This window comes from Vanessa cardui, chromosome 13 (assembly GCF_905220365.1).
Source record: "Vanessa cardui chromosome 13, ilVanCard2.1, whole genome shotgun sequence".
Classification (NCBI taxonomy): Eukaryota; Metazoa; Arthropoda; class Insecta; order Lepidoptera; family Nymphalidae; genus Vanessa; species Vanessa cardui.
The window spans coordinates 8,697,706-8,724,079 of NC_061135.1; the positions used below are offsets into that span (position 1 = coordinate 8,697,706).

General features: G+C 32.2%; 2 protein-coding genes across 12 annotated transcripts in view; both read left to right on the forward strand.

Moving 5' to 3' along the window:
- Nucleotides 1-26,374, forward strand: part of LOC124534635 (small conductance calcium-activated potassium channel protein) — a 274,246-nt gene that overhangs the window by 52,520 nt on the left and 195,352 nt on the right. The window lies entirely within an intron of this gene.
- LOC124534946 lies at nt 1,048-4,012 on the forward strand. Its single transcript, XM_047110984.1, has 2 exons — nt 1,048-3,058; nt 3,195-4,012. The coding sequence occupies exons 1-2, from the start codon at nt 1,048-1,050 to the stop codon at nt 4,010-4,012; spliced, it is 2,829 nt and encodes a 942-aa protein (XP_046966940.1).

Consider the following 26,374-nt stretch of genomic DNA (forward strand, 5'->3'; position numbering starts at 1 on the left):
TCGGTTTTTCTTTTTGTTAAAATTTTATTTATAGGAGGAAAATTGTTATTAGTAATTATCTGGATCTTCGATCTAACCGACTCAAATAATCGGTATCGAACTATTACTCATAATCAAATCGATTCGCCTTATATTTGATGATACATCTTTCGGAGATAATATGAGTTGTTTCGAATAACGTCATCAGCTGCAGCGAATAATTGTAAGATGACCAATATCAACAAATGTCTTCGAGCTGTTTAATTTTTTTTAAAGAAAAAAGAAAAAAAAAAAGACCATAGGTAATAACTGTTCATACTAATAATCTTCTTCTCGTATATTTTATATCTAAGATTATTATTATATATGAGAATAATTTTAAATCATTATAATGTTAGATTCACATCTAATATTATGATCTAGTTTTTTTTTTGTTTCAGTGAAATCCTCTTTTGATGCACATTTTTTGGCATACAATTTCTTGCGTAATTATTAAATTTTACAGTTTTGTAAATTACACCACGGTTAAGATCAATATTTAGATTTTCATATAATTGTAATTATCAAATTATAGTGTCTAAAGTATGTCACTTTAACTAATATTAATAAAATACCCATTATTATTCATAGCGGTTTCTAAATCAAAACGAGCTATGAATCAGATATCACATAGTCCTAGATAGAGTCTACCGATTTCGTGATGTGAATGCTTTTAATTTGAAATAGATAAGCAATAAGATTTCATCTAGATGTATAGAACAAATTTCAAGGAATGATGAATAATTGTTGCAAATGTATCGTCGAGGGAAATTAAATACCTCTCGCGAACCAAATAAGGCCGGAGAGAAAACTCCGTCAAAAAACCCTGCTCAGGAGCTCCTTCTAGATAAGTGAAGAAGAGGTCTTGAGCGGAGATGAGTGTCTGGGTCGAGATACTCATGTCGGGATGGCGGCGGAAGAACCTAACAGTGAGGTCAACGGCGGCACTCAAGTCTTCCAAGAAGATTACGACCTTGGCGTCAGGTGGCAACCGGCCGTAAAAACCATAGCCAATATTTCATACCAATCATGAGACAAAGCACAAAAGTAAAGAGGAATAATGCTAGGGCGTCCCCCTTAAGCGACGTTGGCGAGGATACTGCTAGTAATGCTAGGGCGTACCCCTTAAGCGACGGTAAACCAAGAGATCGAAACATGTTGCCAATGTCCCAAGTTCGTATTGCGACTTGGAATATTGGTTCCATGACTGGACGCAGTACTGAACTAAGTGATATCTTGGAAAGACGCCACATAAATATTTGCTGTGTGCAAGAAACAAGATGGAAAGGGGCTAAATCACGTTACATCGGTAAGGGGTATAAACTTATATATAATGGAAAAGATAATGCTAAAAATGGAGTTGGAATAATTCTAGATCAAAATCTCAGCCAAAACATCGTTGAGGTAAACAGAATTAGTGACCGTATCATAGGTGTAAAAATGGCTTTTGAGAAGCAGGCATGTCTAAATGTAATCTCTGTGTATGCGCCACAATCCGGGTGCTCAGATGCGGATAAACAGGAATTCTGGGATGATCTGAGTGTTTACATAAACACAATACCCACAAAAGAACAAAGACTTATCTGCGGAGACCTTAATGGACATGTGGGCATAGACAGGAGCGGCTTTAGAGGGCATCATGGTGGATTTGGGTATGGGAAACAAAATAATGAAGGAATCACAATTTTAGAATTTGCCGTCCTACAGAATTTAGCAGTAGTAAATACATTTTTCCAAAAAAAGGATGAGCATCTTATAACCTACAAAAGCGGAAACTCCAAAACACAAATTGATTATATTCTTGCCGACAAGTCGAACATAAAGCAATTCAAAGATTGTAAAGTAATACCAGGTGAACCGCTTACAAGCCAACATAGATTACTCATAGCATCGATGAAGCTTAAAAGGCCTATAAAAATACAGACTCCAAAAACTGAGAGAATTAAATGGCAAGAAATCCACTCAGAAAAAGGATCCGCTTTTCAAGAGGGCATCAGAAACTTCATGACGGAAAATCCCCCTGGAAATGATTCTCCCAATACCACTTGGTCGAAATTTGAAAATAGGTGTCTTACTTTGGCGAAGAACGTGCTAGGAATCAGTAAAGGCCCACCAAGAAATGGGAAAGATTCTAAGTGGTGGAACAGCGCTACTAAAGAAAATGTAGCAGAGAAAAAGCGTCGGTTCAAAATATGGCAAGAAACCGGCCTGGACCAAGATAAGGAGCTGTACAAAGAAGCAAAGAAAAATGCCCGAAGAACTGTGGCAATTGAAAAAGACAAAGCCGATGTAAACCTTTATAGACGACTAGAACTAGCAACGGACACTGAAATTTATAAGATAGCAAAGGAAAGACACCAGAACAGTAAAGACATAATTACAACTAAATATATAAAGAATGAGAAAGGAGTATTGCTCACGGATGACAAGGACATATGTAGGCGGTGGTATCACTACTACAATGAACTCCTAAATGAAGAATTCCCACGAAAACCAGAGAAAGTCGAACCAAAAGTACAAGGACCTGCCAATGACATCACCTTAGCAGAAGTTAGAAAAGCTATTTCTAAGATGAAAAATCACAAAGCGAGTGGACCAGACAACATACCAGCCGAAGTTTGGAAAACACTTAAGGACGGGGAGGTATGGCTTTGTGAACTTTTTAACAACATCCTTAAAAGTGAAGTCATGCCTAACATATGGCGTACGAGCACACTCGTTCCCTTCTACAAAAATAAAGGGGATGTTCGGCAATGTGGAAATTTCCGTGGGATAAAGCTGACCTCACACACCCTAAAAATCTGGGAAAGAATCCTGAGCGAACGCCTATCAAATCTAATCACGTTAACCGATAATCAGTTTGGCTTCACACAAGGAAAGAGTACCACCGATGCAATTCATGCTATTAGATTAGTGATGGAGAAAGCCCGTGAAAATAAGGAGAACCTAGTAATGGTATTTATAGATCTTGAAAAGGCCTTCGATCGTGTACCAAGAACCATCATATGGCAAGCCTTGAGAGCACATGGTGTCCCTGAATGTTATGTCCGACTTATTAAGGACATGTATACAAATGTGCAAACGCGGGTAAGAAGCCCAGCGGGCCTTTCAGAGAGCTTTACCATAAAAGTAGGGGTTCACCAAGGCAGCGCCTTAAGTCCATTAATCCAACGTAGTAATGAATTATCTAACTGCTAATATACAAAAACCAACACCGTGGAATCTCTTATATGCTGATGACATAGCCCTGATATCGCATAATCCACAAGAACTTCAAGAACACCTCGAACAATGGAGAGAGTCATTGGAAGCAAATGGAATGCGCATCAGTAGAACTAAAACCGAATGTATGATCTGTAACTTCGACCCAACAAATTCCATCGATACCACCATTAAGCTTGACGGTGTAAACCTTCCACAAGCTAAAACTTTCAAGTACCTAGGCTCAGTTATCTCCGATGATGGGACAATTGAAGCAGATATCCTACACAGGACAACATCTGGATGGAACAAGTGGCGAACGCTAACCGGAGTCCTATGCGACCCTAAAATGCCTATCAGGACGAAGGGAAAAATCTACAAAACGGCAGTAAGACCAACTTTACTCTATGGGTGCGAAGTATGGCCGACAACTAAGGCCCATGAACAAAAACTGCACACAACAGAGATGCGTATGTTGCGGTGGTCAGGAGGAGTTACTCTTAAAGACAAGGTGCGCAATGAATATGTAAGGGGAAGTTTCAAAGTTGCTCCCATATCCCAAAAAATTTCTGAGGCTAGATTGAGATGGTACGGACACGTTATGAGAAGACCGGACGATCACGTGGTTAAGAAGTGCCTTTCCATCGCTACAAAAAAGAGGGGTAGAGGAAGGCCCCAAACAACTTGGATGACAAATGTCCAAAGGGACATGAAGGTGTTGGGACTTCACGAACAAGACGCTCAAGAACGATGCAAATGGCGTCGCATGATTGGGAAAGCCGACCCCGCGTAACGGGATAAGGCGAAGCAGAAGAAGAAGAAGTATCGTCGAAATGAAATATGTCTGTTTTTAATGTAACCGGTGAAGCTAATAAAAATAAGTTTAACAGTAGGTGCATATAATGTGAAAATCTGATATTGTACACATAAAATTAGTTTTTACCATATTGTCGGATATTATAGCACTGTGTGAGTTCATTTGTCAAATCAAATCGCGCGCGCTAACTCGGCTTTTTGTTACAGACCTCTGTCCTTTTTCACAAATCACTTCCATACATTGGAGGAAAGCACACATGTTACACGTCAATAAAAAACATCATATAAATTATGTGCTTTTTTATACAAGTAATGTAGTAAAATATTTATTGCTAAAACAAAAAAAAAGTACTACCATTACCTACAGCAAACATGTTTATACAACTACATAGATTTAGTTGATTAATTAATAAATTAACACTAAACAAAAACAAACATTTTTTCATTTAATTGACTAAAATATAAGCTAAATCCTTGTTATATATTTTAGTATGCCTAGTATGACTTTAGCGTATGTAAATTGAAGATCGTCGGCAAATTCAAGATGACTGTACATCATCACATATTTGTGATAACGACTCTTGTTTGCATTCCATGGTTAAAGTATATATTATAAAAAAAAGTTTTATTAATTAATTAACATACAACATATAATATAACGTTTAAATGATGTGCTATTAGATATTATAATTTGATAATTTTATACAAGTAATGTAGTAAAATATTAATTTCCAATAGCACAAAAAGTACTGGGCTATGTCCATAAATATAACACGAACTAACGCTTGGTATGTGAAGCAAAATTGCTTTCAATTATTTTGTAATTAATTGATATGGCTCAAGCAACACCTATTGAAAGTCGGCGCCACTATGTGCCACATTCACACACGTGCTAACTACTGAGCGCAGTTTCAATTCAAACACATGAAAGGACCGAGCGCGCGAACGAAAAACAAGTTTTCTTTTTTTATCAGATACTGTTATTAAATAAGGTTCAATGTATTTAAATTCAGTGATAAAAATAAACTGTAAAGTGGAGAAGGAAAAAAATTAACGAAGTATTTATATCTTTGAAATACATATGTAATATATTATAAAAACCAACTCTTCTCGCGACTTCACGCTCGTTCTAATTTAACAAATGTTATTGTTCAGATCGCAGTTTCGATTACTACTTATTAATTCTGTATTAGGCAGTTTTGTGATATTAAGTCGTTATTAAGAGACAGCAGACATGACAGTGGAGTGGTGGCATAATTGAGGACATTGCAGTGTGACTTTATAATCTATCTGCCAATGAAAGTCCCATCAAAATCGGTAGAGTTGTTCACGGATTTAGCCGGAACGAACAAAATGACGGACAAAAATTGTAAAAAATATTATATGGCAACCTGTATACATACATACATACGTACTAAACATCATACTATATTTCGCGAGTCCAGAATATATTTACTAGATACTTGTATATGAAGCTATTTGAAGTGTATCCTCACAACCCATCATGTACCCAGTTTGTCTTAAGTATGGTAGGATATAATGAACTAACGGTAAGGAGAGAGGTAGCTCTGGTAATATATGTTTTTAAGGTTTTGAGAGGTGTAGTCTATAATGCTAATGTCCTTAGCCAGTTGAGTCTGTGGGTCCCAGATAGATGTGTGGCAGAGACATCGACCGTCGTTTCTAGCCGAGCCCACCGGACGAACCAATGCCCACCGGGAGAAACAAATTGCTCAAGGAAGCACCACTAACGTGCACGTTACGTACTCTCAATGCGATAGCAGACAGAGCGGATTTGTTTTGTTGCAGCCTGAGTGAACTCACAATAATTGCTGCATGGAATATATCATACACAATTTAGTATTATATTATAACATGGATAGATTTTAAATTTGTTTTTTTAAAGTATGTAATATCGAATTTGGACACAATCCTGTAATTATATGTATACAGTGTCGCATTATAAATAAATAAATATGTATTTCGTAAAAAGTGGTTATTTTAATATTACAAACATATACTCCAAATTTATTATACGTATATAGATTGAGTATTTTTATAATTAACATAATATTATATAACTACTAAACCTATAGGATTATAGTTACAAGAGAAGTGATCGGCTGTGTCGTCATGTCATAATATTTGATAAAGTGTGATCCAACAAATATCGAACAGTCTATTCGTGGAAAGGGCACGCTGTACAATCCATTTTCCGTGCCTTTATAAATGGAAACATAGGTCAGTGTGTTACATTCTCAATTAACGGTATTTGCTTAAAACTTTAAAGACATCGAAACCTTGATTAGGTTATTTAATGTTTAATAATAATAATGGTTATTTGGACATTAATCATAAATAAAAAATAACCAATAAAATAACTCTCGAGGTATTCGAGTTATCGATATAGTATTATGTAGAGATAGCATTAATTATTATTTTATAGAATTCTCCTTTATTAAAGTGCATATGTGTGTATAGTTTGGAATATATTAAATTTCATATTTTTTGTTACAGGTAACGAAGCAGAATTTGAAGAATCATGACACATAGATTTTTTGGATCATAGGGATTCAATATAAGTAAAACGCCCCTTATGCGTGTTAAACAAAGAGAAGAGTCAAATATTATTTTTTATTCTCGATTACAAAAAAGTACTTGTCCAATTCACATACGGTAGAAGTGAATTTAAATGCTTTTTTTGTCTCTTTGTCGTGACGCATTTTTGTTTCGATTCTAATGAGTTTTACTTTATAAATAATAAAAAAGTATCTCAGATCATCAATATACAAGGAATATAGATATTATACTATCACCATACATAAACTTCTTGATTAGAAGTTATAGCTTCGATCTCAGTAGACCCAGTATCCTGTGATTCCCTCAAGTCCCGAAATGACACGGTAATATGCGCAAGCGATACCACGATGTGTAATGTTATACTTATGACTTTCCTTGATGTTCAAGCTGTCATACCGAATTTCATCAAATTCAGTTGAGTGGTTTAACCTTTAAAGCGTTACATACAAACAAAGGTAACCCACCTTCGCATTTATAATATAAGCATAGATGAAAATTTAACCGACTAATTTATTTAAAAATAATAATACCGATAAAAATGTTTTACGCTGCGAAGTTTATTTGTTTGTTGGAGTACGCCAAACACAGGATCTAATTATCTGATTTAAATATATTTTTTCGAGTCTAATAGCGGTTCGATTCAGAATCAGAGCAATAACAGATAGCGGAGGTTAAGAATGTTGACAAATTACGATCGTTTCCTGAAACTTAATTGTTCGTAAACTCATAACTCTTTAAATCCTTGTTATTTTTAAAATACAGGACTGGTGTCTGAATCCAGAGACGTGACTTAACGGTATGTGAAATTATTATCAAAAAATTGTATACATGAATTCGAGTTGAAAGTATCAGGAACGTTAAAGTTTTAATTGCATCAAAAATATTCTGTATCAAGTTCCTGTTCTTGGAATTTCGTTTGTAGATTCGGATATGCAAATGGATCAGACGTGGAATGGAAACCCTGTTTTTTTGGAACACGTGCTCATCAAGGATTTAAATAAGGTTACACTACGTGAGTTTTTTTTTAATTCATATAAGGAACGTGTGGTCCTTCGCACGAGTGCTTTTTATTAATAAAAATAATGAAATGTGTGCTTAGGAGGCTGATATTACGTAGGTAGATTATTGTATTTTATAAAGTAAAGTAAAGTAACAGCCTGTAAATTTCCCACTTCTGGCAGAAGGACTCCTCTTCCATTAAGGAGAGGGTTTGGAACATATTCCAATGTGCCAATGCGGGTTGGTGGAATGCACATGTGGCAGAATTTCGATGAAATTAGACACATGCAGGTTCCCTCACGATGTTTTCCTTCACCGCGTAGCACGACATGAATTATAAACACAAATTAAGCACATATATATAGTGGTGCTTGCTGGGTTTGATCACGCAATCATCGGTTAAGATGCACGTGTTCTAAAAACAGGGCCATCTCAGCTCATCTGTATTTTATAATGAGAGGTTATTATTTATTCATTTCAATACAAAAAAATACGTTTAGTCGTAATTTTATTGTGTAACTTAGATCGAAGTTTGTCCATGACTTATGGATTCATATTTGTATAATTTCAACTGCCAAGGTCAACGCTTTATTGTTTCAGACAGATATCCGTCTATCCGTTTTTTAACGAACGATGCTTTGTTTGCCCTTTATAATGAATCGATGATATTTTTTAAAATTTTTATTCGAATGAGTGTACGAGACAATTTTAATCCATATCAACCAATAAAGCTTATATATTTATCTATACTACGTATTCATGTGCTTAATTTGTGTTTATAATTTATCTCGAGTTCAGCGGTGTAGGATAACATCGTTCGAAACCTGTCAGCATATGTCTAATTTCACAGAAATTCTGCCACATGTGTATTCTACCAACCCGCATTGGAGCAGCGTGGTGGAATGTGTTCGAAACCTTCCCCTTAAAAGGAGGCATTCGACTAGCAGTGGGAAATTTACAGGCTATTGTTGTGTATAGTCATTAAACGTGTAAACTGTACGGGTATACGGGTACACCCCTCTACATCAAATTATCAGCATTACTGTTCGCGTTTACAAGATGTCTTAATAATACAATAATACAAAGTAGTGTTATTTTTTAAGTTTATTTTATTTAAAATTTTATATATGAAAAGAATTTGCTCATACGTTGTTCACAAATTTTATGAATAAAATAATGTTGCGTTAAGTCTCGCTATTCTGAAAAGGTAGTATAACTTTATGCAACTACAATAAGAATTTCGATTACAGATTCTAAAAATATCCTGAAAAACTCAGAAGATACCCATTTAGCTGTTGTCGAAAAAAATATCCACACAAAAATACATGACAGCTTTATAAAGCTGTATGCCCAACGTTAATCTTCTTAGGCAAGCTTTACTTTTTCTGTTAGCTTTTCGCCGCTATACTGGTTGGTGATTGACGCGCTTACAAGCTCGATTAATGCATACGAATTTCTATAGGTGGCTTTTATGAGATCTACGGATTTGAATAGGCTCCGAGTGACACATCACTGCAAATACTTATTTAGTGACGCTTAATCAATGTATTTTATGTTGATCGTATCAACGGCTATTTTTTCTGCTGATAATTAAATGCTGATCTCCAATAAAAAATGCATATCTCATTTTGTGGAGAGACACCAAATCAATTGAATAGAAATACATAATGTTATTAAATTTGAAAGAGAAACAATATAATTTTGATTGTTAGAAGGAACAGTGAATAAGATCTTTTAATAAAAGACCTGTTTAATCTTCAGGTGCGAATACATTTTTAAACACATGTTAACACTGTTTTAAAATCTTGCGATATGAATAAATGTCAACATACTCTAACATTTTCAGTCGACGACCTTGAAAAAGTTACGGCGACCTTTCACGTTATACTTCTGTTACAATGGAATGGTAAGACCATGGAAATGACCTTTCCATAGAACAGCTCATTCATAAATATTGAATATTTGTTTTTATCATCATTGAATAATGAAAATAACATTAATTTTCTTTAATTTGAATTTTATGTTGAACTATTTTTTTATTTCATTTCTACTTAAAAATAAATTAAAGTACAATGAAAGTAGCTATTATATAATGATATAAACCTTTATTTTGATAAGTTAATGCTATGAAAACAAATTGTTTGATACTTAGCCTCAATCAGAAAAAATCGTTTAAGAGCTAGCCGATACGCATTAGTCAACACGTCACTCACTCAAGATGAATTTAATGATGAAACGAGCATTTAATTATAAAAACTGTCTTTTTAATTTGAACAATGACCCAAAATCCATCATATTTTTTATTAATCTAAACCTGGAGCCAAGCTCTACCAACAAATTAACCAATAGCAATATTGGCGTTAGAGTTTTTCCTTGTGTAAAAATCCATGTAATAGTGACCATATAATAGTAATAAAATGCCATTTTGTAAATTCAAATCTTTTGTGAAAAGCACATTGTTAAAAAAGGCATATTATTGTATACAAGATTTTATAGGTGATAAAAAAGCGTGGAGTTAATGTTGGATGAAAAACCCGTTGACTTCTAAGCAGGATATATTAATTTAAATAATTGTATTTAATTAACATGACTTTGTGTTATTAAATGTTAAAAAAAGTAACTACTGAGTTTCTTGCCGGTTCTTCTCGGTAGAATCTACTTTCCGAATCGGTGGTAGCTTCACATAATTGTAAAATGACAATTCAAAAGTGCTTGTAAAAGCCTACTTGAATAAAGTTTATTTTGATTTTTTTTTTACCAAAATTTATAGTTAGTTATTTGTATAGAACGTGTATATACTATATGCGCATCTTAAATTATGCAAATAATAACAAAATTATTGAGAGAACAGTTCAGAGAGGTATTGAACGAAAACGATTACACGTAATAAATTAAAAAAAAAAACTGTAACCTGTCAGAGAAAACATTGAATAACGATAAATTGAAAAAAGTCTTTTAATTTTACTATTGTTTTATAAAATCCAATTGTGCTTCATATTCACCGAAAGTTGTGTATTTTAATGATCAAATAAATCTCCTTGCATTTTAACTTTAAATATTTAGAGATGTTTTAATAAACAGTCTAAATCAGTAAAGAAATTCATTTTCAAACAATGTGTTATTTATTATTTTCACGTAAATAATAAATTAAAAAGAAACACAAACTTTTGTCTCATTTAAAACGTTTTTAAATGATGGTGATGTAAAGCATCTGCCTTTAATTCTTAAATCATGTCATTAAGACTTATCTTAGATTAGTAACAAATTTATTTAATACTTATTACATCTACGACACACATCTTGAATTGTCATTTCACTTACTCTTTACTAAATTTACCTAAGAGAGAGTAGTACAAGTAATATGCCGATATAGATTAGAAAACGCAGATATGACCAAAGAGTAAGATATGTAATATATTTTTTTTTTATGAATTTTGTATTTTAAAAATCGGATGGTAAAATAAAACGATACAATTAAAAACTACTATTTTCTGTTCAATTATTAATATTTTGTTCTCAGTTAATTAAATTTATTATTGCTCAAAGGGCGACTTTATCATTTTGACTTTGTAAGTATAATCAAAGTGTTTAAAAAGCAACTCACTAGATTAGTAAAAATACATAATACATTGTAAATAAAGCCTATTAGTTAAAGAGAGAATTTACGATTTTAATTGGATATATTCATGTTCACTGAAACTAAGTAGTCTTCACCGCAGCTATCTACCTATCGAAAGGAATCGAAAAAAAAAAAAATATTCTTAAAAAAGTCTTTGATTAATTTTCTTGAAAAAGGTTACTTCAACAATTTATTCACTTAACGCCATTATAATTATAACCAATAACGAATCAAATAATTTCACTATAATACCGTCAGAGACAAGCAGGAAAAAGATAAAAACTATTGTGACACATCTGCGTGATCGTCTAGGCTTAATCACTGAACTAACCTTCCTCCCTTCCCGCTTTCTTTCCCTTTTCCGTTACTGTGACATAAATTTAATTTTGAACAGCTTGTCTAGTTGTATACATATACATATACGTCCATGATGTTACACATACAAAAGGGAACAATCGACCATGTTATAACGATTCCAATATATTATATGTTCAGTAGCTTATACGAGATTGTGACCTACTACTAAAAAAATAATTATTTTCTATATAAGTAATACCAAACGTTGAATTTTAATTAGTTAATAATAATTATTAACCGACTTCAAAAAAAGGAGGAGGTTCTCAATTCGTCGGGGCCTTTTTTAACAATAAGCATTATTAACACTGACGTTGGTTTTGATTTGCGTTGCCTAGGTAGTGTCATAATTCGACGTTTAAAAAAAAATCGTTAGTTATTTGACAGCAAGAGGTTTACATTAAAATACATATCAATGAATGTTTACTATGGTAAGTTAGTTTCAAAAAGGTGAGGTTTTCGAGATCGCAAAAAGCTTACAATAAGTCTTTGAAATAATGCATTTGGAGACACCGTGAGAAGTATATGAAAAAGTATTATCGAATAGGGTTAATGACGTTAAAACAGAATCATGTATTCGTCAGTGCGTGCAAATCTTGAGGAACACCCAACCACATCAATTCGAAATACATTTGAAATGCAGAGTTTGTGTGATGTGAAATGATTTTTTTCACAATCACTATTAAAAGATTTTGAAACTTTATGCGTATAAAGTTCAGTGGTCTCAACAGCTAAATATAGAAGAGTGATTCTGGTTTAGATTTTGTCACAACGACAGTTGGATGGTGATTTGATTGATCACTTCTTTAATCTACAAAATTGTCATATTTGGAGTTCTGAAATTTTAAGAGTTATTGTTGATGCTATCAAAAAGAGACTTTTTCGTATGAATTTTGGGTTGGAACCATCATTGGACCATTGTTCTTTGAGCATACGGTTAGCACCATAGTCCGAGTTCATTTTGATGAAAAGGTTAACCAAGCAAAATCACACAGTCAAAAAACTATGCCAAACTTGCTAAACCGCATTTTAGAACTTAAGCAGAGTTATATAGTCATCTCGTACCAAAAACATGTCTTTTCCACAGGACGGTGCAACATGCCAACATTTTTAGGGGGGTTATTTTAGTCATAACTAAAAGCTAGCAAAGCCTTAAAAGATGGAATTCAAAGTCTCACTTAAATATTGCAAATTGGTGCAATAGTTCTTGAATATTTCTTTAAAAGAGTATGTTTGTACCGCCATTTTTTTGTTAGTAAAGGCATTTTTCCAATCTCTTATTTTATAAATAATCTCATTATATGTACTTTATTGTTCGATAAATCTTTTAAATTTATGTAGCATATATTTACATGTGTATATATTTTATTTAAAACTCAAAACAAGAGTTCTTATTGGAAGACACATTGGTATTAGATTAGAAGGTAGTTTTGAAAGAACGTAGCATGTCTGAAGATACAATGTCCTTCGACTTACGTCGTAAATTGAAATGCTTTGGCCTAGCTCATAAACTTTATTAGCTGAAATTTAAAATTATTGTATTCGTGACTTACTATTTGCGTTTCTGCGTTTATTCTGTATACATTATTTTTATTTAAAGAAACAGTTATATAAATCTCGATGTGAATTTGTTAACTCATAATACCGTAAGTAGGTACTATTATTCGTATAACCTCAATAAAACTGAAATTTGTCCGTTTACCGCTAAAATGTTCGCTTTTGTCCACTTATTTTGTGAATAATGCCCCAGCCAGTGTTGGAATACTTAGCATCGGCATTTCGTGCGTCGTTTAGTTTTGAGGCCAATTGGAGGGTAGGGCCAAATTGGCTCGATCCTTTGGCTCTGAATGGAGATGTGGATCTCTGTTTCGCGGATTTGTTTTGATTAATTCCAGCCAATTCCACAATCACACAATTCTTATGGCATTTTTGTTTCGCATAATTACTCTGTGGAACCATCTTTGTTTCTAATTAAAATAATCATTATTATTTTTTTCATACATATAATATATTTGCACTTGCTGCATCTCCATTCACATTAACTAGTTTTTCATAATAATTAAACGTTATAGCTTGTAAATTTCCCAATGCTGGGCTAAGACCTCACCTCCCTTTGAGGAGAAGGTTAAGAGCATATCCCAACACGCTACTCCAAAGCGGGTTTGATTCACGTTTGGCAAAATTTCGTTGAAATTAGATACATGCAAATTTCCTCATAATGTTACTTTAACGCCGAGATCGTAAACACAAATTATTAATTCAGTGGTGCCTGCCTGGATTTGAACACGCATTCATCGTTTAAGATGTATGCGCTCTAACCACTGGGTTATCTCAGATCTAATGAAAATAAACCTTATTTCAACTTAATATTCACTTGTGAGTATAGTAAATACTGTCATTATTTTCAAACTATCGATAATGACTAATTCATGGTTCTAATTCTCTTTAGATACCTAAGTGTAGATATTTATGATACAGTTTAACGGATTATATTAAGCGCCAGAATAGTGTTCTGAGGGCTTATGCGAATTCGATTTGAATTATAGGTATTTCCTAGTATTATAGACAATCATGATAGCTAGACTTATGCAACTTGCATACGCTTTGTCGGATTTGTTCATGTTATTAGTCATTACTTTTCTCTTAAGGATCTTAGCGTATCATTACATAGACTTTAATCTTAGCTATCTATGAATATCCTGTATAACTCCCACTGCTGTCCTAATGTCACCACGATTTTTAAACGCCATATTATGTTCTTCACGAAGATATCCCTTAGAGTTACAACCACAAATTAAGCAAATGGAAATTCAGCGGATTTATTCTGGGAATAATTGGTAAGGATTCACATCATCTAAGACTTGGGCAATCTTGTTTGGTTTGTCAATATAATACACGAGAAATATTGTAATCAGGCTTGTAAGTTTCAGAAATTGGGACCTTTATATTAATAATTTATTTACATTCCCTAGTTTGAGTCTATTGTTTAAAATAATATACAAAGCTAATATACAGTTCATGTTTGTATTGCCTTCAACATAAATCTAGTATGGAGAGAGTAAACTTTGTTATATCCTATTTCTTGTGGTCTTTGTTCTAAGATATAATTGCAATACAATAGGAAACAAAGTTTTGATAACTTACTTTGAACTAATGTAGATTTCAATGAAATTACTATCAAGTCGTATAATTGATTTGAAATAGATTTCGTTTATAAGAATTTTATTTTGAAGAGATTCAGTACGACCCGCTTAGGTTATCATCCAGCTATCATTTAATGAGCCATGAAAAAAAAATTATACGTATTTTAATCAAATAGGCGTTTGTCTTCCATCACACCTGATGGTAAGTGTAGATAAAGACTAAGGTGTTACACCCATCTAACATAAACCTGTTAACTCTACTCTTAAAGGCTCCGGAGTTCAACTTATTAGGAAAAATAGACGCAGGCAGGTTGTTCCAAATCTTGGCGACTCTCACAAAAAATGCTGTCATATCGTTTATTTCGACTTTTGGGTATCTCTTTCGATTAATTGTGAGTTACCAACAATTGTAATTAAGTAATTATTGTATAACATTTTTGTTAGTTACCGACTCAAGAAAGAAAAAGTAAACAAGGAACATTTTTATCACCGACAAATAATTCTGCGAATATTCTTTCGTAAGCGCAGATTAGTGCAATGGACATTCATATTATGTGATATTGTTATTTGTTTCGAAGGATTTTTGAATAAAATTTCACGGTGGGATAAGTGGCTAAAAGTTTTTATATTGGAACAGTTTTTATCTTTCGTCCTACAGTTCATATGTTTTTCATATAAAAATAATACAAGTTAAGCGTTTCCCTGTTTCCTAATTGCGTGTTTATAAAAATACATAAGCATAATATTTATCGTCTTTGAGATTGCGTAAATAAACCGTGTACTCACGAACAGGCGTCAATATATTAAATGAAATTCTTACACGTGGAAGTTCTTATATATTTGCTCAGACGAAGTCACTTTTATTTGACTCGCAATGTAATATTTTTATGTTTGCCTTATATTATTGAAGCATAATTAAAAGTTTTCCATACGTAACCCTAGATATTTTAGATATTAAATTGAAGCAGAGTTCATAAAACTTAATATTCGCTTTTTAAAAGACACTTTAAGCCTAACTGACAATTGACCAATTTTAGAAGTTCATTTTTGAAACAAATTATTTTATTTAATAGGTATAAAATTACAACTTTTTGTTTATTACAAAATTGTCAAGTAGATTGTATTACACCAGAGTCAAAGCAAATCAAAAGCAACTCATCTGCTAGCAAGTCAAATTAAATGATTTAAAAATATTATTTCCATAAAATCTTCGGATTTCATAAAATCTCTTAAAAAATATTGATATTTATAACCAAAAATATAATGATAAACTTAAGCCTATGCCGAACCTAATTTAAAAATCATTAAAAGCAGTTCATACAATCGAGGAATATACCAAAGACAACCTATTTTCCTTTAATGAATACATTCTTGGTAACAAATATCTTTAGTTTTCTGCGTAAGTATTATATTGCAGATTTCCTTCATATTCCATTTTCTTATTAGCGATGATATTAGCTACTGTTAAAATTACATAAAGGAATATAGTAGTAACATATTGTCAGATCGTTTTGTTATTATGAATCTATTAATGAACAAGTTATCTTCAAAATCGACCCCGAGAATGTCTGAACATTTCCCGCTATTTGTATACTTTTGGATCTGATTAATTCACGCCCACTATTTATTATATTCAACATGTGTGCTAGTAATAAAGCTAACGCTGTTTGAGAAAGAATCGTCGGTCTGGCCGTTTTCGTTTTCATTGCGATCAAGGCGTGAAATTGTTTGTTGCGACCAAACAAAGATCCTTTATTTTTATTACAGCTCTCATTGTGTGGTCGCAAAGAGCAAGACCTTTACATTACAGAGTATATGTTATAATAAAATTTTGAAAATAACATATATGCTTATGAATTGCAGAGGCCTGAATAATTATAATTTTCCACTGGAAGCTGTGATTGAGAGAGTATTTATTAGAAGCACGGGAAACATAAACAGTTAATAACTCCTATTAATTGGTTTATAGTGGTCATTATAATGGATATTTAATATTTCTCACAGTGCTATTTAGCCACCAGAGTAGTCTTCACCCAGTTAAATCTTAGGAATCAAGCTAATTTTAATGTGAAAATTTTAATTAACAAGGTGTACCTATATGCTATAATACATAATGACACATGCCAGTGTAAGTCACAGTTAGCATGAGATTTTCCGAAATCAAACGCTGTATACCAGAAAAATTACATAAAATCTTTAATATTCAATTTACATAATTATATAATTAAAATTCTCGCCAGTTTATTTACAAGTTTCTAAACTAATCGTGTTCAAACCAACAGACCGACAGACACGTTGGAATATTTTATATTTTAACGAAACCTACTAATGCGATTAAAACTGATGATTCTGCATTCCGCTTAATTTATAATAGCTGTTCCAACAGTGTTTGTTTTGCATATTTTAGGAGAGCCAATTCATTCTAAACATTTCATGCATGCAATTAGCTACAGCGATGGTATGCTATTAATAATATGTATATATTTTTAAGTGATTTCTATTTACGATAACAGTAATCGAGTATAAATATTTAAAACTTATTTAAAGTTTTAAAATGATTTTTAGTATATTTTAGTGTTACTCTTCAAACACTTTATAATTGTATATTTATTATACTTTTATAACTCGTTTGTCTGGTGGCTTCCTTAAATAGATTCAAATTGTGAATTTGTATTCCAATCTTGAGACGAGCAAATAAAAATTATTGGGTTTTCCATATGAAATTCGGTGTCACAATTCTTTAGTCTGCCACCGGCACTCCGGGCTCCGGAAATTGCCTTTTTAACAATATAAATTTTCGTTTTTTTAATTAACTGACGTTTTTGTACTTTCATGATTGTTTTTAAGAAGCCTATCAGCGTTTTATCGGCTACTACAATCAGTAAATGAGGGTAAACCAATATGTACGTACTGTAGACAATACAACAATCAATAATCAATTACAAAATATAAACATGAAATTGATAGCAACGGCAAAGTCTTGTCGTGTTATACAATATACGCAAGTCTTGTAAAATAATTGAAATTCCTGAGATCAAATAATCACTTCAAGACTGAATTATTAAGACGTCCATTGCGAGTAAAGAGAACGAGTTTAAGAATACATCCAGTTATTTGATTATATACAGACTTACAATCCACATAAACTTTCCCAATTTTCATATTTGAAAAATAAAATTATAAGATTCTTATCAGAGTCATAAACTTACTATTTCACACACTGTTCGTATATTTGGTGACAGCAAGAACATCGTAGTCGATATTTTACGATAGTCTTTATCGTAAAATGTCAAAAAGGGATCAATGATTCACTAAAATAATTATAATATTTGAAACGATCGGCAATTCATTCTAGCATTCCCTCAAACGTTTACGCGGAATTCGTATAAACATTTTTAATATACAAAATTGCTTCAAACAGATAAGATTCCTTTCGGAAATTGGTTTGTTCAACAAAGAACTAGCTATCGAGAGATTCTCATAAACGGAATGTGTAATCAGGTTCTATCGGAACCCTTTCAATTTACATAAAACGGGAATATAAATCTGTATGAAAAATCATTATCTTTCAAGTGCTTCTTAAAATTTAAATTGTTAATCGGCTATATTTCTATTACAGTTACAGTAAAATAGTATAACATACGACAAAAAATAATATCTACCCTACTATTACAGTCCTTATGGAATCTGTTTGAGTCTTCAGAGGGAATGGGCTCATTAATAAATCTATATTTCGAACAAATATCAAATTAAATCAAAATAATATTTATTCAAGAGTGCTCTTTTAAGAAATATTTATCATCATGGATTAAATGTAAAGCTTCCACCAAATCAGAATGTAGTCATTCACATTTCATAGTAGTCAAAAACGATCGAAAAAAATAAAGAACATAATATTGGCTTATTAAAAAATAAATAATATATGATGAACAATATGACTTGTTTCTTCCTTCCGTTTGACTGGACTGGTATGAATTATTTATAGATGTGTGAACGCGACTCGATCAATATTAGCTTCACATATGTTTTTAGTCAGGTTTGTATTGCTTTGTTTATTTAATAGATCATCTGTTTTTTATTATTGCTTAAATTTATTGAAATATTGCCTAAATTATTAGTATAATTTACAGAATTTAATTGAGAGATTTATTTATGTGTGTATTATTAAATTTATTAAGATTTGACAAACTTAAATTTGCATTGGCTTCTTCGATAATATGTTAATTTTGTTCTATAATAAAGCCAAATGAATTCATTCTTCGGAGATGCAACCTCAACGTTATTTTATGTTTCATAGAAAGCAAATATCATATTTAAGTTTAAAGAAACTCGACAAGAGCATAAAATGCAGCACTTGAGAAATATATAGTCAGGAATATTTTGTAGCTAGTCACACACACGGCTAGCTAGTTTCACCCATCCTTGGGAATTATATTGTCTGATGACGTATCTGAATGCGTCATCATCAATAAAATAGTCTGGTCTGCTGTTGACGCAAAATTATTAAGAATAGTTGAGGGAATTATTTTGGTCATTTACATAAGACCGTTCATATTACGTTTTATTACCTTGTATCAAAAAAAGATTTATCGCTTATGTACGATCTGAGCTCATAGTATCTCGATTTAATTTCTAAACACTATATCATAACAGACATAAAATGTATATGACCGAGTTACTATGTTTCAAGGTCTTTTTTTGCGCAATGAAAACTCGGAAACTCACCAGGGTTATCAGGGATTCTTACTAACTAAAACAAATGCAATGGCTGTCTTTGTTACGGATCGGAAAGGCTACGGGACCGTGTTGGAACATTATCCGTAGACCCTCCGGTGTCATACATGGCTAAGATGCCTACTCGGCTTGACTTGAAGCCTTAACACGTTTCATGCGGAGCGAGGTCTTATACGCCTCGTATGTATCACCCTTGCGGTGCGTCTAAGAAAAACATAGACTTCTCTATCGCGCGGAGGCCGTAACGTCTATTTGATATAATGTAACAAAGTTAAAAGTATATTCATATAATGCCTATTAAAAATTATGCTATGGTGTACCTAGCCTACCTGCTTCAATACGGGGTCCTTTTGACTGAAGAAATAAAATTCGATAACATCACATAATTATATCACATAGAGGTTTAGTTTCTTATACGTTACAGGATCTAAAAAGCGTCGTGTCGATATTATGATAGTTTTCATACGAGGTCTGAAACGCGACGTATCGCAGGAATAAAATTTAAATTACTTTGATACACACATGTATCTACATCGTACACAACTATCTTACTTTAAAGATTTCTCACGTAAACATTTTTGAATATTCTCATGAATATGTAACGTAGGTTATCAAGAAGTTGATCGAAGACCTCTTATGAACCAAACCTTATTAGTTATTCTCTTCCCATAGTAACTGTTAGAAGTTAGTGGCAACTTTGGGTTAATTAGAGATCTTAGTTCCATTGTCAGGTAGTTCATTATAGATTCTGAGACTTGGAGTTGTTTCATTCGTTGTTTAATTATGTAATATGGGTGACAGTGACCCGTAGATATAAGTGGCAAAACTATTTTAAATTAAAGACCATCGACCTTTTGCTTATATTAAAGGATAACTTGAAAGTATTATTACATTAATAATGTATGGTAGTGAAAGGTCATTGAACCCAACCTTAATTGAAGGGTATTAAAATTATAATATAATAAGTAACTTTTTTCGTGTTCCAAATTCAAACAACCTAGGTTTTTGTATTCGTTACAAGTGGTCTTACAAACATTCAATGTCATTACAAATTATAACAAAATATGTGGCAACTTATCGCATTTTATATTTAAATCGGCTATTAATATAATACGTGTAATTGTGCGATGTTGAATTCTAGAAATCACAGTTTTATGTCCTGGAAATTTATAAAACTCTTATAAATTAATTGGTCTTTGTTAATGCGTTCTATCTACCTGACCATCGAATATCTTAATTTATTATTGGGAAGTACCATAAATTTATGTAGATTGTCAGATTACACACAATGCAGATCAGCAGTCTAATTATTTGTTCAAATACTTAACGCTAATTCAGTATCGATCATTCCGGCCAATTAAAATATTAACACTGCTGCAGGTTAGTAAAATAATTGTGTCATATCGACAAAATCGTGTTGCACCTGCGGCAAAATATTAACTTATTAAAACTACTGAATTGGTTTTGATTTTTTTTAATAATGAGCATTTTGTCATAAAAAATATTATATTTTTCAACCTATTCAAAGATATAGAGCGTGGAAATAGTACTGTTGACCCGCTTCGACGAAGAAGACCAGGGATAAGGCATCTTTACTACTCTTCGCCTTCCACTATAAGTGTCGCTGGGGTTAGGGCCTCTGTGCCTTGAGAACCCTCTAGGTATTGAACGCCCACAGAGGTGGGTCTACCGTCCGGACGTCACAGTAGTTTCCGAAAGCGATTCCGATACGTCCTCCGAAAAGATGGAGTGGGTACCGCTAGTTTTATACTAGGTATTTCGGCGCCATCAGCGCCGGCGATCCCCACACACCCAGTAACGGGTAACGCATTTTTCCAGCGGAAAAAATTCTGTCTGGCTTAGTATGCATACGAGTACAGCCATGATACCATTAACATTAGGGCTATGTGTGATATAGCGTTCTCTTATGAAAGGTAATTAAGCGAGCTTTATTAAAGGCACAAGGGAGACATCGTATTATCTCGTAAAATTTTGGACAAATAAGGTATTAAAATGACAATTTATACTTTGGATATAAAATATTTAACTGCAATCATGTTTGGAATAATTAATTTATACATACCATGGGAAATTGCTTTATTAACCATTAGTGCCAGTATATTTGCCGTCACCATTAACCTATATTAAGTGAACATAAAATGTCCCTTAATCTGTGTACATGTGCTCGTAATAAATGTATCAGGATACCTTTTAATCCATTTCATATTAATTATATTAGAAGGGTGAAAAGATAATTAAGTTAGGACTTAAAAATACTTTGTTTAGCAACGCTTGTCAGATTTATTTTATTATAATGTGTAAATATCAGATGGAAATAATAATTTCTTAAGTGGATTTTGAATGTAGACTTTCAAAATCGGTCCGAATATGTGTATGAAATACATGCAATAATATTAAATTTGTATTTTTTGAAGTCTAGCCTTTGTGAAAACCAAGTCTTCAGGTCATTGAACCAAAGAGTTCGATTGCGTTTTTTATCATTGTGTGTAAATATAAACAAGTCGTAGAGCTTATGTACATAAGTTTGTATGTACATTCGTAATGTTTAATGTCGCCTCGTACATGGCATGTACTAATGATCATATTAACTCCAAGCTAATTTAATCTAATGAGATGTAATATAATGAACGATGAATTAGATTTCGTTTAAATTTTATAGGCAGATTTGTTTATAACAAAATTCTGTCGAAACGTCAATGACGTTTATTTTTATCAACGGCTACCAATAGAGAATTTTAATTTGATGCCTCTCAACAAAACCTAGATATTTAGATCAACATTGAGGTCACAATTTTATTACAATTAACATTAATAATAATAATAAATAGCTTTATTGCACCCAGAAAATAAACAAAATACAAGAAAATAGCTTAAAATCAAAATCACTATAAAAGTATGCAAAGGGCGGCCTTATTACTAAGTAGTGATCTCTTCCAGGCAACCCTACTGAAAGAGACTTACAAGAGATAACATAGTGGGCTAGTGCATTAACAATTTAAAAGTAAATATACATACAAACAAAATACGATAGGCAATACAACAGTCAGGTGTGAGCATACTTAGCTGCTAGTAGTGAAAGAGTTAGAGGAGGTTTAATTTAGTGACAGGTAATGCAATTTAACACGGGTTTTAAATAACTGAAGTGTTGGAGACTGACAGACTTGAGTTGGTAGTGCATTCCACAATCTAACCGCCGTTGCCGTGAACGAATTCATGTAGGAATGGGACACATTAACATTATCGGAATCTAAAATATAATAAAATGTGTTTTACTTTTATTAGCGTTCAAGCAAGTGTAATGTAATTTTATTATTATTTTTCAGTTATAAATATTTTAAAAAGCAAAGAATGATGATTTGGTTGAATCGAAATTCAAAGATAACGTTTAATTGAATTGGTAATCTTGATACTGAAGATTTAATTCATCGATTGATTATATATTTCATAGTCGTACGGCGTACTTCGTAGTTTCATAGGATTCGTACTTGTTGTTTAGGATGAGATTAAAGTCTAAGCTTATTCGGGATCTATTAATCCCAAACCAAGTTTCGGCCTTAACCTAATTGATACAAATCCATTATAAGCCCACGAGAGGTCGTTCATTCCACATTACTAGAACGTTGGAAATCTAGAATTCGATGTAATTGTTATCTGATAGAATCTATACTCCTTTTTTTACTTTGCACGCTACGACGGTTCCTAAACATTACTACCATAAATTATTTCTCCTGCAGTTTCATTGTAAAACAAGTCAAGTGTATTTAATTAAAAAAATAAGACAATGTTTAAACGTTTCGGAAAGAAGAAAGGGCTAGAAAATCACAAAGTTATTTTCTTAAATAACCAGACTTACAACTTACTTTATTTACAATTAATGTTAATTCAGTCTTGTGTTGTAACCCGAGCCTAATTCCAGGTCTTTATTCAAATGGTATTATTCTAATAAGTAGTATTTTCTGATTAATTCTGTTTTGATAAATTTTTAAATTTCTCATTATATATACGCATGCCAATACCCAAAAACGTTCTCTGTACCATATGCAAATGGAAAGCACGGCTTACTAGTTTGTTTTTATTTCTTGTATTACTGGTATGTATACCAGTTTTTAATCTGTGTTTATAATTTATCTCGTGCTCGGCGGTGAAGGAAAACATCGTGAGGAAACCTGCATGTGTCTAATTTCATCGAAATTATGCCACCCGTGCATTCCATGCATTGGAACAGCGTGGTGGAATATGTTCCAAACCCTCTCCTTATCCCAGCAGTGGGAAATTTACAGGCTCTTCCTAAACCACTAATAAACTACCAGTTTTTATGCCATTAAAATTGATTCTGTCCTAAACAAATAGTAAAGCAAGCATTGATACATAATTAATGTTATAAATAGTTAGGTTAGTTATTTTCTGCAGAATGAATAGAATTTTAATATCTGCGACATAACCAGATAACAACATTCCATATGACATAAGACTATGAAAATTACTGAAATAAACTAGACTCGTAGTTTATGTCTATGAGTTTTCGAATTGTTTTGACTGCATTAATGGCACTACTTAGTTTCCCTGCCAACGCTTACAAATGGGCGTGCCACTAAAGTTTGGAGTCAAGGGTAATACGTAGCAAGACCGTCGACTCAACAACTCAAGCCTTTCATTATTCAAAATAACCGCGGAAAATTTTACCTTGACATTTGGCAGGGAAATTAACATGCATTTCGACTTTTTTTGCATTTAAGATTAGATTATTTATGTCAAACTAACTCGAATACTATGACTGAGCTCTGTTTACAACGATCGAAGCGAATCCTGTGGAATATCTTCATGTACCAAAGCGTCATTTAATTTTGTCTTATTAATAATCCTTAAAAATATTTCATTAAGGAGGAAGGAGAAAGGAGAAAGTTGAGTATTAGCTTTAAGCTAAGAAGTAAAACTTAATTATACACTGTGATATCATATAAAAGATAATGTCACGGATTTCATACATAAAATTTGGGTCCAACATTATATTTACATACAGTTTCTTGAAAAATGTATAAATATTAAATAACAATTAAAGTTAATTACAGATAACCCAGCGATTAACAAAAATTCATCAGGCATTTATAAATAAATAATTATTATTTTAGGGAAAACGAAAAGCAAAGAAAACAGAGTTTCTAACGCTTTCAATGTAAATATAAAATAACGAAAAAGCTTTTGAAGCCGGAAATTATTATTTTCTCATCCAACGAAAATCCTTTTAAGAAGCACATTAAGTTGAAAGTATGTTAGTACATATGTCTTCTTCCAGTTTTAAGAGTTAAGTTAAGTCTTATTTATGACTGCAACATAATGAGAAGACTTAATTTTAGTTTTAGTTTACATTCAAACATTGAGTCAATTTCACAGTACAAAATAATAAGACAAAGTAGTTTATACGTATAATTTAAAACGATTCGATACAAACTTAGAGTATATAATTTGTTGAAAACACAATGAAATTCATTTATCCGTGTTCATTTATTGGTATTTATTTCACTTACATCACGATTCATGTATATCATTCACAATTGTATCACATGTTTTATTCAGGATAGTATTCGCGGGCTTGTAATGAGACGACCCGGTGGTTAGAATACGTGAAAATTAACCGAGGTGTGGGTTCAGACCCAATAAACACGGTTTAATTTTATGTTTGTTTTAATTTCTATAAATGAAATTGAAGCAAAATGCAATAATGCGGCATGTTGAAATAAGCCTTAATCCTCTTTTAGATTAGACGGGGCTTTAGCCCAACAGGAGGAAACATTTGAGTATATATCTGTGTAATACTCAATATTATAAAGTAACAATATTGAGTATTACACAGATATATACTTAAATTACTCCTACACAATAATAGTATACATAATCTACATACATGTTTTAGGATATTTTCAAGAATTTGAGTTTCTTTAAAGTGTTTCATATCTGAACACGAGATAAATTGGGTACTGTCAAGTTCAGTGTTGGTTATTCCGATTTGACTTCGCAATCTTGTTGTAGGTCAACATACCCGTAATCGTATAGGCTATCTAGATTTTAAATGTTGCAGATTTAACTTAGTACGATTCTTTGTATATATATACTAGCCGTTCCGGATTACTGCACTACAAATAAAATATGTATAGCTGTTAAATTGAAGCACAAATATAAACAAAATACCATATTTTAACAGTTAAAATTCACAGCTTTATGGTATATAAAAATTCTCCCTTTACAAATATCGTATTTACTATGTGTATTAATTAAAGCCTAATTAAAATCTAAGTGTAACACAGAGCGGGAAACGACTTTTTTATTTTATGTAGAAATTCTTTGTCGGTTTAATCAGCCAATTCCAAAACGTATATAAAAATATAAATAGTAATTATTAAATTACATAAATAATTTTAATAATAATATACGAAATGCTAACCTACAGACATAAAAAAATAAATCATATTTCCTATTAGAATATTAATATGCTCGCAGATTTACAATAAAGTAATTCCATTAGTGGTTATTAACTACCTGATGAATCAACATTAAGTATTAATTAACACACGCATTGTTTCGTGATATGAACGATATTGATACCTTTGTAATATAGGGTAAAAAAAGATTACCTACATGCCTTATTTTTCCTTTAACAGTTGTGAAAAGGATATAGAATTATATAGATTCAGTGATTTCGTTAAAAATATTTGAATGCTATTTTTAGAACTCCATACTAAATTCTACTTTTAAAATATTTTGTTGTTATTAGAATTAATCGTTCGATTTTGAAATAAAGAACCCCATTTTTCAAAGGGTTTTAACTCATACTCGTATGCTTTGTATAATATACTGACAAATATTTACTAAAAATTGCGTTGTTATAATGCTT

Bases quoted from the DNA above. Each gene is read 5' to 3' on its own strand.
- LOC124534946 (XM_047110984.1), top strand. From the start codon at position 1,048: ATGAGACAAAGCACAAAAGTAAAGAGGAATAATGCTAGGGCGTCCCCC. The intron at 3,059-3,194 runs GTTATGTCCGAC...AATCCAACGTAG, and splicing joins AGCACATGGTGTCCCTGAAT to TAATGAATTATCTAACTGCT.